This window comes from Castor canadensis, chromosome 1, assembly GCF_047511655.1.
Source record: "Castor canadensis chromosome 1, mCasCan1.hap1v2, whole genome shotgun sequence".
Classification (NCBI taxonomy): domain Eukaryota; kingdom Metazoa; phylum Chordata; class Mammalia; order Rodentia; family Castoridae; genus Castor; species Castor canadensis.
This window is the reverse complement of record NC_133386.1, coordinates 198,416,633-198,432,744: the sequence shown is the minus strand read 5'-3', so window position 1 is coordinate 198,432,744 and position 16,112 is coordinate 198,416,633. Positions and strand designations below refer to the sequence as shown.

The following is a 16,112-nucleotide window of genomic DNA, read 5'->3' as shown; positions in this document are numbered from 1 at the left end:
GGGCAGCTTGGGGCGGCGGCGGGCGCGGGCTGCAGTGCTGCGCGCGGCCAGCAGCGGGCGGCCGCGGGCGCAGGCGGTGGCGGTGGCAGTGGCAGCGGCACTCGGCGGCGGGCGGGCGGCGCCGGCGGTGCCCCGGGCGCGCTCACACACACACATACACACCGCCTCGTACACACTAACACACGCTCCGGCGCGCACACGCGGCGCGCAGGCCAGAGGGAGGAGGCTCGGCGAGGCTCGGCGGCGGCGGCGGCAGCAGCGTGCTCCGCGGGCGGGCGGGAGGGCTGGCGGGCGGCCCCCGCTCCCCGGCTCCGTGGCTCGGTGCAGCCCGCGCGGCTCCCGCCCTCGGACCCGCCCCCGGGGGTCGCCAGGCTCCATGCCTTGCAGCGGCGGCGGAGCAGCGCGCGGCCGCGGGCGGCTCTGAGGAGCCCGGAGGGAGCCGGCGACTAGGGGACCATGTACCGGGACCCGGAGGCGGCCAGCCCAGGTAAGCGCGGCCCCGCGCGGGCTGGGGCGCCCCGCACCGGTGGGTAGGACGGCGGCAGCGCCGGGCGCCGTCTCGGAGCGCCAGCCTGGGGCTGCTGTAGGCTGGAGCCGCTCGGACTCGCCCCTAGGGTCATCCCAGCTCTAGGGCTCAGGTTCAAGCGGCAGCGGCTGGGACCCCAACCCCGTAGTCAGGACACTGCTAGGCTTGATTCCCGGGGCTGGCTTCTCAGTGTCCCCACAAGGACCTATCCCCCCCTCCGCCCCTAGCAGCCCAAGGACAACGTGTGTAGCAGAGCGAGGAGCCGTTGCCCCTGCGGGAGCCGGGCAGTACCCTCACAGGTACCCTCGGCTCCCCAGAACCGGTTTCCTGGGGGTGTCAGCGCTGGGGAACCCCAGGGCGATGATCCTGACAGCTTTGGGCCAAGATTGTAGGCGCCGGGGAGCGGAGTGGCATCAGCGGTGCCAACTGTGAATTGAGAGAATGCCAGGGGGCAAGTGGGAATCTGGTGCAGCGTCAGGGCAGGGAGACTTCTGGGGGTGGGGAGCCGCAGGAGCTGAGGGGGGAGGTAGGGGTACCTGAAGGGAAAGAGCGCAGCAGCAGCCGATGACAATGGAGGTGCCCGGGGAGTGTTCTCCTAGGCTTGGGGAGGGGGGAGCAAAGAACCCCAAACTCACTCCAGTCCTGTCGGGAAGGGAGGGGGAGGGGCCGCACCCCTTTGCATTTCTCCTCAAAGGGAGTGGCCAGGAGCCCACTGTCTGCTCGGCATCCACCAAGCCCAAGCCAGGAATCTCTCCTTCCTTGGGAAATTGCTCTACCATTTCCTCCTTGACTCCTGACATCTCCTTGTAGTGCCCACCTGTAGGCAGGTCCCCTGCAGCTCCTGCCCAGGCTCAGTTCCAGCTTCCACCTGAGGTGCTCCCCAGACCCATTACTTCTGTCCCTCTCCCCTCCCCCCCATCACTTCTGGCATCGGGGTCTCTGTTTCTGGTTTGCTCTCCCAGGGTGAAAGCAGGACTCCAGCCTAGGACCTGCTCTCAGCTGAAGAGTCTCAGGGCTCTGGGCCACCAGTCCTCTGGAGTGCAGATGCTGGGGAACCAAACAACTCTAAGACCCTTCGCAGAAGGGGTCTAGAGCCCCGGGGCTCTGGAGGGCAGGCTGATGGGCTTTGGCTTTGCCCACTCTTGCCCCAGCCCACTCTTGCTCATTCTGAGTCTGTCCCTGCCTTCTGAAGAACAGGCTCTCAGCCCCAGCAGTTTATTTCAGCCCAGGTCCACTGAGGATGACACGGTGGGCATCAGGCATGGTGCTCTCTCTGCATTGGGGTATGAGGGTGAGGGAAACTCAGTCTCCTTCTTTAGAACCTCATGCCTTCTACGAATGTCCTCAAGGTGAAGGCTGAAGGGGCATTGCCTTTGCAAGAGCCCTCCTCTCATCTGTCTGGACCCAGCTCGCCTACCCTGCTATCTTCCCCCAAGAGGAGCCAGCTTCCCGCACTTGCAGGGGTGTTGTCTTGCTTGGTTTGCTCTTCAGAGCCTGTAGCTTAGTTCAGAGATCAGCTCAGGGGGACGATGATGGAATGGGGATGCAGTGAGGACACTCCTCTCCTCCTGCTTTGCCAGCGTGGCAGCTCCCCCCGCCTTTCCTCTTAGGCCACTGGCCTGGGACTGTGCCTTCATCCCCTTCTCTCTGGCCTCCCTCCCATGCTTGGGCATCATGACATCACCACTTCTCCAAGCACCTCTGCCCTCTCCACAAAGTCCAACTTGACATTCTTGGCATCTTCTGGGCAAAGGGACTAGAGTCCAGTGTACCCCTGGCAGGTTGGTAGCACTTGGACCTTTCTCTCCCCTTTCCCTGAATGGGACCCTGTCTTGCCCTTTGCCACTGGGGGCCCACCAGTGGCTGTGGCAGGGGCCGCTTTGACTGGGAATGGGGGCTGGCCTGAGGTTTACTTCTCTTTGATGTGGGCACTGGACTGGGTGGGGCCAGAGATAGGCTGGAGAGGGCAGGCTCTGTTTGACTCCTAGTCCTTCAGGGATCTCAGAGGGGTTGGAGATCTTAATATGGCCTCTGTGCCCCCTGGCATGCCTGCCCACCTCTTATAATCACTATAGCTCCAGGTCAGACACCACTCCTCTGCAGCTCACCCAAGGTATCCCAGACTCTGCTACCCCAACCAGGACTCTGTGCCTGCCATTTCTGCCTACCCTCCACCTCCCTTTGCCTGGCATCAGGTGGGAGTGTGATATTCAAATTAATTCCTATGTGATTCAGGCTGGTCCCCCAGGAGCCAGTACCTCTTTCATCCTGATCTCCTCATCCCTCTCTCAAGAACACCTGTGGCCCAATTCTGCTTTTTAAAAAATCTGTCCTTTCCTGCTTCGTCACCCAGAGTGTCCCTGTGGTAACCTCCCTCTGCCCACTTACTCTGCAGATCCCCATAGGGCTCAGCCCTTGCCTGACAGGCACTGTTCCCTCTCCACCTGAGTCCCTGTCCTCCAGGTGCTATGCTCCTGTATATTAGCAAGAAAGGGACTGTGGGAGAAACTGGGAGCCTGACACAATGGAGAATGCAGTTCTCTCCCCTCCCATGCATACCCAAGGGCTTGTGTTCCAGACTGTACCTCACCTCCCCAGTCATACCTGCAGCCTCCCCCTGCCGGCTCCTTTCCCTGACTTCATCCTCTGTGCATTCTGAATCTGGCCCCTGGCCTCTGTCCCTTGACTGCATGTCCCCAGGCTGGGCAGGGCCTCTGTTGGCCTGCAGGGGTCAGCGTTGCAGTGGGCAGGCAGGACAGGCAGGATGGCAGCTGGGAGGAGGAGGGAGGGAGAGGTGACCTTGCTGTGAGCTAGTGAGCAAGGCTAGAGAGGGACTGGCTGGAAGAGAGGTTAGGTCCTTAGGGCTGCCTGACCAGCCTCTGGCCCTCTGTGAGCTTGTCCCTCAGGAAAGTAGTTCTTCATGCCTTTGTCCCACCTGTTAGTGGGCTCTGTCCCCTACAGATACTCCTTTGGGCACATCATTCTTTAGGGTGTGAGGGCCAGTGGGCCTTGACATGGTGGGCAGAGAATCCATGCGATCATTCAGGCAAACCCTCCACTCACTGGTCACAAGTTAGGGGCAGAGACTGATGAGAGAGTATATGTGAAGTGGGAGTTAGGGGTATGGGCTGAAAGGGCAAATTAGAGGTACACTGTAAATACCTCAAGGGTTAAGGGCCAGGGCTAGGGTATGGGAAGGACCAAGGGGGCATTAGTGTCCCACCATTTCTCTGACAGCTGCTCTCCAGACTTCCTCCATCAGCCGCCCCGTCCACCCTGATAACCTCCTGAGCTTGGGGTAGAGGCTGGGACTACAGATCAGTTGGTTTCCCAACAGGTATGGCAGGGAGGGGACCTGAAGCCAGTGAGGCCTAACAGTGGGATGCTCTCTTGGGTTTGGGGGAGGGCTGAGTTGCCAGCACCCTCAAGCTGTAAGAGTTGCTGTGGAGACAGGCTGCTCCTTGGCCCTGGTTTGTGCTGTTCTGTGTCTTTGAAGGACAGCTTGACCAACAGGCTAGGTGCTCAAGGACTGCAGGATGGTGAGAAGGAGATTGTTCGAAAGCCCCTCCTCTGATGGGGGCAGGCTAGAACATGCTGGATTGGGGTAATAGCCAACTAGTGACAAGTGAGGGAATAGCTGGACGGCACAGGAACAGGTGAGCATCAGGTGAGCAAAGACTGGCATTTGGGCAACTGGGTCCTGCCCCTGGATCACCCCAAACTCAGGCCTCAGGGTCACTGAACCAACATAGCATGCAACCTCCAGCCCTGATGTGCAAATGTCCTGTGGAAATGGCAGAGCAAGAGTACGTGATATCCTCCCACCCTTAGCTTCCCCCACCACTGGTCTCCACCCACCCCCTATTCTCTCAGGGACTTTGAATCCTTATTGAATCTGATGGACCGTTTTCAATAACTGCTTCCCCCAGGGGAGTGAGGCAGAGAACAGCAGGGGAGGAGCTGGTAAGGGGGCCACACGTGGGCTGGGAGGCCCAGGCCTGAGGAAGAGTCAGCTTTATGGCCTCCTCAGACACACTGAAGCATCCCAGGTGGGTACAGGCAGCCTTGTGTGGAGCTGGTCCCCTGCTCCATGGTCAGTGCCCGGCAGGTGGCACGCATGGCCAGTGAGGTCGGCTTTCTCTGTCAGGGCAGTCACTGGTCTGGCCAGGTGCCGAAGCCAGCCTGTGCCAGGCCCAACCTGGGTACCCTCCTGCCTTGCCAGGGAACCCCAGCCAGTGGTGCCAAGCAAGTTGTGCCAGTTCCATGGACATGGAGGTCCCTAACCCTCCAGGCAGTAGGGGCAGCCCTGTTGGGTCCTGTCCAATTTGTGTCTGGAGGGCAGGGCTTTGTCTCACCCAGCAGAATTCCCCGAGGGTTGAAACAGAGTTGGCAGATAGCATGGGACCTGTGGAAGGGGCTGGATGGCACCCAGAGCCTATGTCTGCATTCCAGACCAGTTGGTGGGAAGGTGGGCTGGTGCATCGGCCAGCTCTAGGGGGCTCTGCAGCCTCCACCTGGAAGGATCCCTTGAGAGAGGTGCGTGGTGGGGGTTGGGAGTAGGGTCTGGGCTGGGAGCTGACTTTTGTGGTGGGTTGGGATGTTTTGGGAGCTGATATATTCACATGATTGCACGTGTGGGGCTCTAGCGAGGGTGGAAGGGAAGGGCGGGGCAGTGGGAGAAGCGGTTTCTGTGTATACCTATGTGCATGAGCGGGCGGCAGCTGGCCAGCCGTAATAGCTGCACTCATTTGAGTGCCATGCTCGCTGTAAACAGCAGCTAATGAGTGTATTTGTAGCAAGGTGCATTGAGGTGCATGGGGAGCTGTGATGAAAAGCTTTGGGGAGAGCCCCTCCCCCAGCGTTGCGCCCAGTCAGGCAGAGCCTGTGCCCTCTAGGGACCCTGCCTGCCCCCGTCACACCTTCCAACTGCCAGCTTGGCCACTTCTGAGGCCATCTTCAGGGAGCAGGGCCTCACCTGACTGTAAGCTTTCATGGGTGTGGACATGGGATATTCATGAGAGCTTTCGTGTGTACAGATAAAAGCTTCACCGTGACTGTATGCACACAGTCATGACTGTGTGTGTGTGTGTGTGTGTGTGTGTGTGTGTGTGTGTGTGGTGTATGGCTGGCTGGCTAGGTTGAAATGAGCTTGACTGTGTGTTTGTGACTATGTCTGATCTGTGCAAATGTGTGTATATCCCTCCCTCATAGCCTAAGAGGAAAACTGCCCCTGTTTCAAAAATGACCCTGATAGTGACAAAGCCAAAGATGTTGTTGGAATAGGAATAGGAATGTGTCACTGGCCCTGTTCCTTCATTGTCCTTCTTGGAGTGCTGGAGGCTGGGGGCTTCCAGGGCAGCACAAAGGAGAAAAACGGGTTACCCTGTTCCCATTGGAGAGACAGGAGGGAAAGGGCTGAGCCCCAGGCTCAGTGGGCTCCCAGAATTGCTGTTTATATCAGAGAAAGAGAAGAACTTGGGGCCTACAGAACCCTCTGGTTCTTGAGCCCTAGGAGCCCCAGGAAAGGGAGGGGGTGTCAATGGACCTGCCCTAGCTGGTTGGTGGTGTATGCACCCTGCCCCCCAGCCAGGGCCAGGTGGCATGAAAGGGGCGCCTGCATGAGGTTCCGTACAAGGGGAGCAGAGGAGAGAGCTGTGTGGCTAATGTGTCCAATTAAATTACTTCAAACCCTGCCGTGGCAGCTGCTCCCGGTGGGGCTCTGGGTACAAATTGGATCCGTCTCATTACCACAGGGTGGTGTCAACAGGGCCAGAGAGCTGTGACCGGCTTGGCCAGCACACAACAGGCCCCTTATCGGACTGGGTCCACGATGACCTCCTTGAGTACTTGCACCCTCCAGCACCCCTCAGGGTCCCCAGGCCAACTAGATTTAGATATTGGGGCTCCCTTCCCACTTTCCCATCCCTGATCCCATCCCTGGCAGCTCTAGGGATTCTCCGATCCTTTGCTTTCTCCAGGAATGAGGATGGAGTTTGTGCTGAGCAAGGAGTCTATCTTACTATATACTCCCTCAAACCCCGCCTCTTTCCTGATCTTATCAGTAGCAAGCTCTTATTTGTGGAGTATTTAGTATGTACTAAGCACCTTGCATGTGTGCTGCCAAGGATAGCTGTCCATGTGAGTCCTGGCACAGACCTTGACTGCTGTGTCCCTGTGGCAGGTTACTCTATTGTCATATGGCCTCAGTTTCCTCGTCTGTGAAATGGGCAAGATGATGGTTGTTCCCTCCTCCATGCCTGGAGGATGAGGTGAGATAAGGCAGGAGAAGTATTTAGCAGAGAGCCTAACACATAGTAAACACTCAGCCAACGGCAGCTGTTAGCAACATCATCCTGTACTAAATGATTGATATGTGGGACGAGGGTTCCGGAAACTCCTCAGTGGAGGAGCTGGGGAGGGCTTCACTGAGGTGGTGGCCATCAATTGCCACCCAAATAGCTGAATGCTTGCTGTGGGCCATGTGCTGTTCTAAGCACGTAAGGTGTTAACTGGTCCATCATCAGAACTCCCTGGCAAGCGGGATCTGCAACAAGAAGCGGGTCTGGGATTCCAGCCACACTGCTGAACTCAAAAGCTTGAGCTCTGAGTGCAGACCTTTGGGCTTTGAAGGCAGAAGAAGAACTTTCCACAGGAGTAAGCATAGGCAAGGCGTTCAGCAAGGTGGTGACAGCACATATAGTGACCCAAGGGGTTTAGAAGTCTTGGCCAATTGAGGCAGCAGTGAGTGCTTAAACTTGGCTGAAAGGGAGACCTAGGGGAGCAGCAGCTGGGGAAGGTAGGTTGAGGCTTTGGAATTCAGAAATAGGAAAACTGGGGTTTTTTTTAAACTAAAGCCATGGAGACTTTTAAGAAGATCTCTAAAGAATTTTAAAAGCATGGCAGTGTACAGGATAGGAGGCCTGGAGGCAGGCAGGTAGATGGAGCTAGAGTCTTAGCTTGGAACCTACCTGCTTTTCCCTCTTCCCAGCATCTCCTCAGTCTCTCACCTGCACATGGGTGAGTCCAAGGTGGCCACACCAGGAGATTTACAGCACCCAGTTGGTATTGGGCCCTGTCCTGTGGTGGAGAATGGGCAGTTAGAGTGTAGCCTCACGGGAATGAGCATCAGTGAGGACCCAGGCACTGTTTCCCAGTTCCTGGGGCATTAGAGAAGCCCTCTTGGGGAGGAATGGAGAGCCAAGGTGGGCAGACCCTGGGCAGGGGGACACAGATAATACTTCTGAGGATTGATTCTATACCCACCCTGGCCAGGCCCTCGTGGAGCCACACAGCTCATACTCCAGCCACCAGGCCTAAGCTCCTGAGCACCAACAGAGCCAAACTGTCTCCACGGCAACTAGGCAGGCCGCCCCCCTCTCTGTGCCCACGGCCCCTGGCACAGGGGCCCATTCCCAGCAGGGCCTTGGTACATCTTCCTACTTTCCTTGGGGGTCGTCCTAGGGCAAACGCCCTCACACAGAGGCACCGGAAGCACACACACATGTTGGCATTTGGGTCCCTATGCGCACATGTGTGTGCCCTATGGCAGAAACCAAGTAGGTGGGCTAAGATACCCACCCACCTTAGCTAGGGATTTGTTCCACTGGAGGGTGGCGGTCAGATGGGTACCAAAAGTCCTGATGCCAGAATGAACCACGGGCCTCTGCCTTGGGAATACTGGAAAGAAAACCAGGGCAGCAGAGAAAGGGTGGTTGGGAGGAACTGAAGTCAGGGGACGCATTGCAGAATAAAGTCTGAGCAGTGGGTTCCCCAAACTACCTTGTTCTTTCATTTAACCTTCACAGCTGTCCTGCAAGGGAGATCACATTATCACTGTTGTACAGAGGAGGAAACAGGCCCAGAAAGTTGGAAGGTCTTGGCTGGTACACTCAGCAGAGCAGAGATAAGAATTTGAGTCAGTCTTGCTCCAAAGGCTGGGTCTTAACCACTGGACTACGCTGCCTGGCACTTCCCTTACTCTACTAGGATCCAAGCCAGTCTGTCTGTCAGCCCATCTCTCAGAGGGGAGTGCCTGGAGTTGGTACTGGCTGCAGAGCTGGACTCAGAGGGTGTTCACAGCACCTCCTTTAGTACTTGGACTGTCCCCTAAAGCCTTTGTTCTCAGATCTCTGAGTGGAGTAGAGGCTCCTTCTCACCCTGTCTTCATTCTCTTCTCTGGGCAAAGTGGAGGGGATCCTTTCACCAAGGGAGGCTCTGGGAAAAAGAGGAGGAGCCCCTCGTTCCTTGCTTGGCACCTGCCAGCTTTGGAGGAGCCTCATGAATCGTCTGTGTGCCCCCCCCAACCTCGTTCCTCCCTCTCCAGCCCCCGCCTGGTTGGGGAGGTGCGAAGGGAGCGATTTCACAGCCTGTCAGCTGAGGCCTAAAAATACCCAGAACTCTGAGATGCTTGGGCAGGGGGAGGAGAGAGCTGGGACCAGTGATGGGGTGGAGGGGTGCATTGGTAACTTAGCCAGAGGAGCTCTGGTGGTGTCATAGTTCTGTTCAGGAGTGAGGAGCAGACCCTCTGTTCCTGGATTCCCAGTCTGGCCCGAGTGTGGCAATGACAAGGGGTGGGGGGATGTCAGCATCCCTAGGGTTATGAGAGCTCAGCTGTGGCACTCAGAGTTGAAGGAGGACTTGGTCTCTAATAAGAACCGTGGATCCCAGGCCCCCAGAACCTCTTTCTCCCTCTCCACCCCCAGGTTTGTTGGCATCTTTGGGCTGTGGGAGCCAGGCTGTGCCTAAGCTTGCTTCCTTCCTGGAGAAGGTGCCCACTTCTGTTAGGGGAGAGGCGTGAGGAAGGCAGTGGCGATGGGGGTGCCAGCAGTTGTGACGTGATGTGCCAGTCACCCAAGCACTAGAGGGAAGCAGAGAAGAAAGGGTGTGGTAGCCCACGTCACTGCCACGTGGCTTTGTAGCTCAGCATGCAGTCCCCACAATCAAACAGTGCTCAGAAGGGGACTGTGTGTGTGTGTGTGTACACCCACTGGAGTTGGCCTGTTCTTGGTGCTGGAATGCTTGTGGGCAGGTGTGACCAGCATGGTGAAAACACAGTAGCCGGTATGGAAGCATGAGCAAACACGTCACCATATGTAGACACATGACTACACGTGTGCTTTCCATGTGGAAACACGATGGCACTTGTGGCTGTGTAGAGGGTCATGGCAGATATTGCTGAGGCACCCAGCAGGAGCTGAGAGCCCGTACAGAAATAGTGCAAGTGGCAGCCAGAGCATGTGGGCTCTGAGTCAAAGGTAATGGGGTTCACACCCTAGCTTGGACAGGTACTAATTTGCTTTGTGATCTTGGGCAACTTGATCTTGCTGTGCTTTGTTTCCCATCTGTAAAATGGGACCCTCAGGAGGATTTGATGGGCTAGTGTATGTAAACTGCCAAGAACTGTGTCTGTCATAGACTTACCACCATGCATGTATGAGCTCTCGTTATTGTGTGGTCCTACTCATTGATGGTACTGGCCCAGAGAGGGCAATGGCCTGTCCAAAGTCACACAGTAAGTTAGTGGCAGAGCCAAGACTAGAACCCAGAGTACAGTGTCTTAAGGTTGGACTTGTTCAGGTCTAGGACCTTATAGTACTGTCCCTCACCACCCCCTCATGAAGCCCGTACAATATAGTACTGCAGCCCTGTTGCATCTAGGCCTAGATTCTGCCAGAGCTGGGTAAGGATCCTGGAAACTCTTAGACCTCAGCATCTTCAGATAATGTCATATTGTAGGGATCCTCAGGGCATTGGTCTTGATGTGGCTGGCCACCTGAATTAGAACCATTTCACTGGCCAGCTGTGTGGACTGGCCAAGTCACTCATTCCTCCTGAGTCTTAGTTTCTTCTCTGTAATACGAAAACAGTAGTATGTACTTTATAGGGTTGTTATGGGGATCCTGCATGTCATAGAGGAAGTAGCAGGCTCATTACGCTTAGTAAGTGCTTAATCCCTGGCAGAACCCTCCCACTCAGTGCTCCCTTCTTTTGCTCCCCCTTCCAGCCTCTGCCCACCCTTGATCCCTTCTGTTCACCATCCCATACACTACAGGGTGTGACTTGCTGGCAACTAAGATCCACCTCTGTCTGCTGTTGTTCCCCAGGAGAGAACAAGACCCACCACTAGGGCTTAGCCCTTGAGTCCTCTGTACCTGGCTTTATCAACCACCTGCCATATGACCTTGGATAAGTACCATCAGCCTTTATCCCCCCTTTGAGAAGTGGAGAGGCTGGACCACACAGTTCCAGAGGCTCCTGGTCATGTTGCTGTGTGATCCAGCTCAGCCCACTGGAGTGGGGGACAAGTTGGCAAGGAGGAGGTCGGCTGGCTACCCCCAATGAGTAGAACATCTGGGACTTGAGCTGGGTGGTGGCCTGTCATAATACCTGCCTGGACCTGTGGCTGTGTAGGAGGGTGTGCAGGCCCGACTGGCTAGGCACTGACATTGGAAGGCTCAAGGACAATGACGTAGAGAGAGCCCTTCTTGGGGCCCTGGGAGCTGCCACTCCAAGCTGTCCTCCCTCATCTCCTCCCCCTTCTCCCTAGGGTTTTCCTCCAGCAATTCCTCCTTCCTCCATGTCCTTCCTCTCTCCTTCCCTTTCCTGGAGTCTCCTAGTATCTCCCTCTCTGCCTCTCCCTTGTCTGTAATCATGACCATTTTCTGAAATGCTTTCTTCCTTCTTCTCTCTCCGCAGAAGGGAGATCCTTCCCTTCTCCTCTGTCTCTGGTCCTGAGATTCTCCCCTTCTTCCTTCCTTATATCTCTGTTTCTCCAGGGCCCAGGTCTCTCTTACCCTGTAGGAGCATGTCTAGACTGCATCAACTCCTTGGCCCCGGCACTTTTCCACTTCAGATCCCCTCTGTCCCTAGCATCCTAGCTTCCCTTCTTCTACTTCCTTGAAATGCCTTACTCCTCCACTGTCCCCCCCACCTCTGCCCTGACAGGCCCCAACTCAGGCGCTTTCTGTGGGTGATTCTGCTACCCAGCATCTCCACAACTCCCTACTCCCTGAGTTGAGAAAGGGGTCAATGTAGGGCCCTGGGACTGGCAGCCTTGCTTCCTAATTAGCAGGAGGTAATTGCCTGGAAAAAATTTCATTTAGAATAGACTCCGAGACTCCAAGTTGAAGCTGATCCAACTGATGGCCCCTGGGAAACAGAAAGGGGGAAGCAGCCCAGGTCAGGGTCTCAGAAAGCCCCTCAGGAGATGAAGGCCCTTAGAATTCTCTGCCTGGTTTACCCTCAGGACCCAGCCTTGGTTAAGTGGGAAATAATCACTGACACTGATGGCAGGCCCACCATCTTCAACTGAGCCCTTGCTGCATGCTCACTGTGTGGCTTCGGGGCAAGTCACTTATTCCTTCAAGGCTTAGTTTTCTCTCCTGTGAAATCAGAGCTGGGCCATCCTGTCTGCCTCATCCCTCAGTATCATGAGACTCAGTTCAGACAGTGGCTATGACAGCACTTAGCAGGCTGTAAGTGTTCAGAGTTGAGGTGTTATTGTCTCTTCCATGTGGCTCTCAGATGAAAGATAAGGATGGTATAGAGATGGAATGATTTTAGAGATACCTAAGGGATAGTGAGGCCTCCAGAACACAGGAGGATGGTGCAGTGGATCCAGCTAAGTTGTAAATTTAAGGGCAGACAGATGTGGTTTCCCATGCCTGTCTAATATTCACCAGCTATGTCACTCTGAGTTGTCACTCACCTTTCTGAACCCCACTTTCCTTGTCTATAGCATGCTGAGCATGGTGCTTCCTCCTGCGGGGGCAGGGGTTATAAGGCTAAATGGTACAGCGTTTGTAGAGCTCTTAGTACAGTGCTTAGCATATAGTAAGTGCTCAGTAAATGATACTAGCTAGATCTACTGTAATTAAAGGATATTATCTTTATTCCTTGTTTGGATCCAGAGAAGTTGTAGTTTTCAACTTCAAATTGTTTTGCTTTTTGTTTTTAGAAGAAGGAGAGTTTCTTCACTTGGTGAGGATAATCTCAAGTAGTCCCTAGAAACACGAAGCATAACTGCTTCCCAAAGAGCCTTTGCCTATAGAGTCAGGGAGGGGGGTGGATAAACGTGTCCTGTAGGTGTGGCCGTCTCTCTTTTCCCAAGGAGGAGCTTTAGACAAGGTTCTTACTTGGGTGTGTGTGAGATATGGGGTCTCTGCCCTGGGAGAGGCAAATTACAGGACTTTGTTGCTCTGTAGTGGGAGGAAGGGTTGGCGTTTGCTTAAAAAATCTACCCCACCCATCTGGAGGAGGGAGCAGGAAGTTTTGCCTGTCCCAGGTCTGATCATCTGGGCTGAGTCTACACTGTGACCCAGGCAGCATGGTGCCCAAGGAGGCAGGACAAGCTGGAGTGTGAGGATGTTGGGCAACGTTGCAAGCACCGAATGTCAGATTGCCCCAGGAACAGTGAGGGGGCGGCAGGGGCCCAGCCTGTTCCTCTCTCTCCTTCCCTGCCTGCACAGAAACACCACTGGGGACCTTCTGTGCTCCTGCTCTGGGTGCAGTACCCTACCAGGCACCAGGAGGCATTGTGGTGGGCTGCCCTGGAGGAAAGAGGGTATGGGATTTACCTTAGCCAGAAGGCTCTTTTTGTCCCAAGTTGGACAGCTCACCATCTAAAGTTTAGATCTGCAAGTCGCTTTAGCTGGGAGTTGATCAGGGAGGAACTAAGGAAGGCAGAACCACTAGGATACAGTAATGGAAAGGTTACTGTCTCTTGAATCATGCTATCCAGGAGCAATGCAAAGGGTAGCATAGAGAAGGGCACAGTCCCAGGACGAAGAGCCATTTAGTACCAAGGACAGGGGCCAGGGAGGCTGGTAGCTGTTTCAGGACCATGAACAGCGCAAAGCACTCAGTGATTCTGTCCTAGTAATTTGTGATATAAATGATACCCCAGGATAATGAAGAGTGCCTATGAGAGTGAATCTCAGTCATCCTAAATTCCAATGAGAAGGCTGAAAACTGGAGAGTTGAGTGAGTAGCCCAAGGTCACACAGCTGATGAGTGGCAGCACTGGATTCAGATCTCCATTGGTCTCTCTCCATCCATCTCTCCCACACCCCGATTCCCTCTAGTTACCTCTCTTGCTTTATATTATGTTGCAGCCTCCAGAGCCCTTGAGCTGGCAAAGATTACCTGCATGCCCTTCCTCCACCAGAAACCCTGGCCCAGGTTTTGAAACTCAGGGTGTACAGTTCCTCACCCCTGTGGCCTTCATGGCTCCAAGCCTCAGGTGAGAGGAAGTCAGGGAAGGACAGGTGCCATGTCTGTAAGGAAGCTTGTAGCCTGGGGAGGTAGAGTTGAGTCATCAGTTTGAGGAATCGTACAGTGCTCCGAGATCCTCAGATGAAATACAGCACACCGTTCCAACCCCAGCTTCTTTGCAGTGCTGTATTATTAATAACAATAAGATGCTGATTTAGGCTGAGGCACAACAATGCATTATTCATAGTAGTAACTAGTGGTCAAGGCCTGCACTTAATCATCACACGTCCCTGATCCTGCCTGCGCTCCACACTCCTAGCAGAGAGGCCCTCCATTTCAGCTTCTCCAATCTTGGGCTCCTGCTGCTTTGATGGACATGATCGTTTTCATGGCTGCCCAGGCAGCTCATCGGCTTTGGGAACAAGATAGGTGGGGAGGGAGGATATCAGGTTCCTGACTAACTCTTGACCAGAGATCCTTCAGCTTGGGCTCCCTGCTCAGTGCTGACACCTGGCTCTTTCCATCCTGAGTGACTTTGACCCTGGTGACTTCTGGGCTCAGCAGCTCCCTGGGTTCTGCAGATGGACTGTCTTCCCTGCCCTGTCTCCTCTTTTGAGGCTGAAGATGAAAACTGGATATACCAGGTCTTCCTAAGCCAGGAATTGTGGAAGGTGTGGGTGGCTGTGGTGAGGGGAAAAGGTCACCAGGCAGAAGATATCCCCATTACTTCCATTAAATGTGATAATGGTTGTGAAATCCTCGGTAAACTGTCCAGCACTTTGCAAACTGTTCTGCACAGTCAAATGTGAGCCATTATTCCCAAAGCCATGCTGTCTGCTGGAAGAGAGAGCAAAGGTAGAGAAAGCATGGACGAGGCCCTTGTAGCTTACCAGGCCTCACTCTCTGATGAAGAGTCAGAGTGCTTGTGGATCCTGACATGTCCCCGTCCAATTTCTTGCTGGAACGGCTCCTGGCCCATCCGGATTATCCTTCATTCGCTGTTTACTCACTTGGCATCTCCTCTGAATTCTAAACCGTCTGCATCCAGCCGGCCTCTGCGGCCCCTGCCAGCACGCTCTTCCTAGCTCACTCACACATTATCTGTTTTTATTACAGTCAAGGTTGAGGAAGCTTGCTCATGTTAAGCCCCTATTTTCAGCTACTTGTAACTTTCCAAAACAATTTCCCTCAGGCCCCCTCTTTCACCAGCCTTGTTCCTGTCCAGGGTAGGCCTGAGGTATCATGGGTGCTTCCGTGGTTTTCTGAAGGACACTCAGAAAGAATGTCCAGAGGGCATGAGGGAGGGCCAAGGCCCAGCTTTCCTAGGAAAGGCATGTTAGACTCTCCTTTTTTCTTTTTTCCATCTTCCCACCCATCTCTATTTATTTTTCCTCTTGCAAGGAGAGAGCTGCCAGGTTCCAAGGTGGGTGGCCTGGAAGGAGGAGTTTCAAAGTGGAGAGAGGGCATTGAATTCTGCATGATGCCAAGAAGCTGAGCTTTGCCTGGCTGGCTGGGCTTCAGGGTTTGGCTCAGTGGTTTTTTTCTTCCTTTCTCCTCATCCCTGCCTTACACCCTGGTTTTCTTGTGTGTGTTGGGTTGGGGGGAAGAAGGGAGGCAGTATGGGCACCAAAAATGGTCCCCCTTCCCATGCCCAAATTGCCCTGGGGCTGGTAGGCTCTGCCCACTTGTAAATGCCCTCCTACTTCCCCTTTTCCATCTGCTCAACATGCACATGAAGGGCTGCTTCCTGCACAAACCTGTGACTCCAGCTTTCACTGTTTTCCACCTTGAACGTCATCCTGAGGGTTGGAGGAAGTGCAGCGTAGTGCAGAATCAGGTGGGAGGAGGCGGGATCAGGATGGAAAGGTGCTGGCAGACGGAGCCCCAGCCACCCCCAACAGCACTCTGCTAGAATAGTGGCTGCACCCTAGTCAGAACCAGAAACAGGGCCTTGTGCATTTTCTCGAGCCACCCTCCTCTTCTTCCCACTCCCAGCCTGCCCAGCTCTTCTGGGACCCCCCAGCTTGTTCTGGGTCCCTGAGATGGGCTAAACCTCAGTCTTCTGAGGGGGCTTTACCGGGTCAGTGCCTAGGCCCATAGAGGGAGAAAGAGCCCAAGAAGCATGTTTGTCAGAGGGTCTCTGAAGTGCTTGGGATAACTTGGACAAACCTCCACCTGGGAGAATTCTGGAGAACATGAAATCCCTTTCCCTAGCTGCCCTTCTTTTAGTGTTCACTCAGTCTCTATCTGTGGAGTGACTTACTTCACAGCTATCTCCCCTAGCATGGAACAAGAAGAAGAGTGACAGGGTTTAGTTCTTATAGTCCTCAGGTCCAATTCTGGCTTTACCTCTCTCCTGCTAAGTGCTGTTGGG

The 16,112-nt window shown here is 54.8% G+C and overlaps 1 protein-coding gene across 7 annotated transcripts in view; it reads left to right on the top strand.

Moving 5' to 3' along the window:
- Positions 1-320: 320 nt before the first annotated feature.
- The window catches only part of Syt7 (synaptotagmin 7), a 59,842-nt gene continuing 44,050 nt past the window's right edge, over positions 321-16,112 (top strand). For 5 of the 7 annotated variants that reach the window (XM_074046920.1, XM_074046892.1, XM_074046913.1 and 2 more), the window contains exon 1: positions 4,933-5,062. In XM_074046920.1, the coding sequence (XP_073903021.1) occupies positions 4,948-5,062 (115 nt within the window). In that variant the 5' untranslated portion in view covers positions 4,933-4,947. Of the gene's footprint in view, positions 488-4,931; positions 5,063-16,112 lie in introns of those variants that run through there. The other 2 variants (XM_074046885.1, XM_074046882.1) reach the window with 2 other exon arrangements.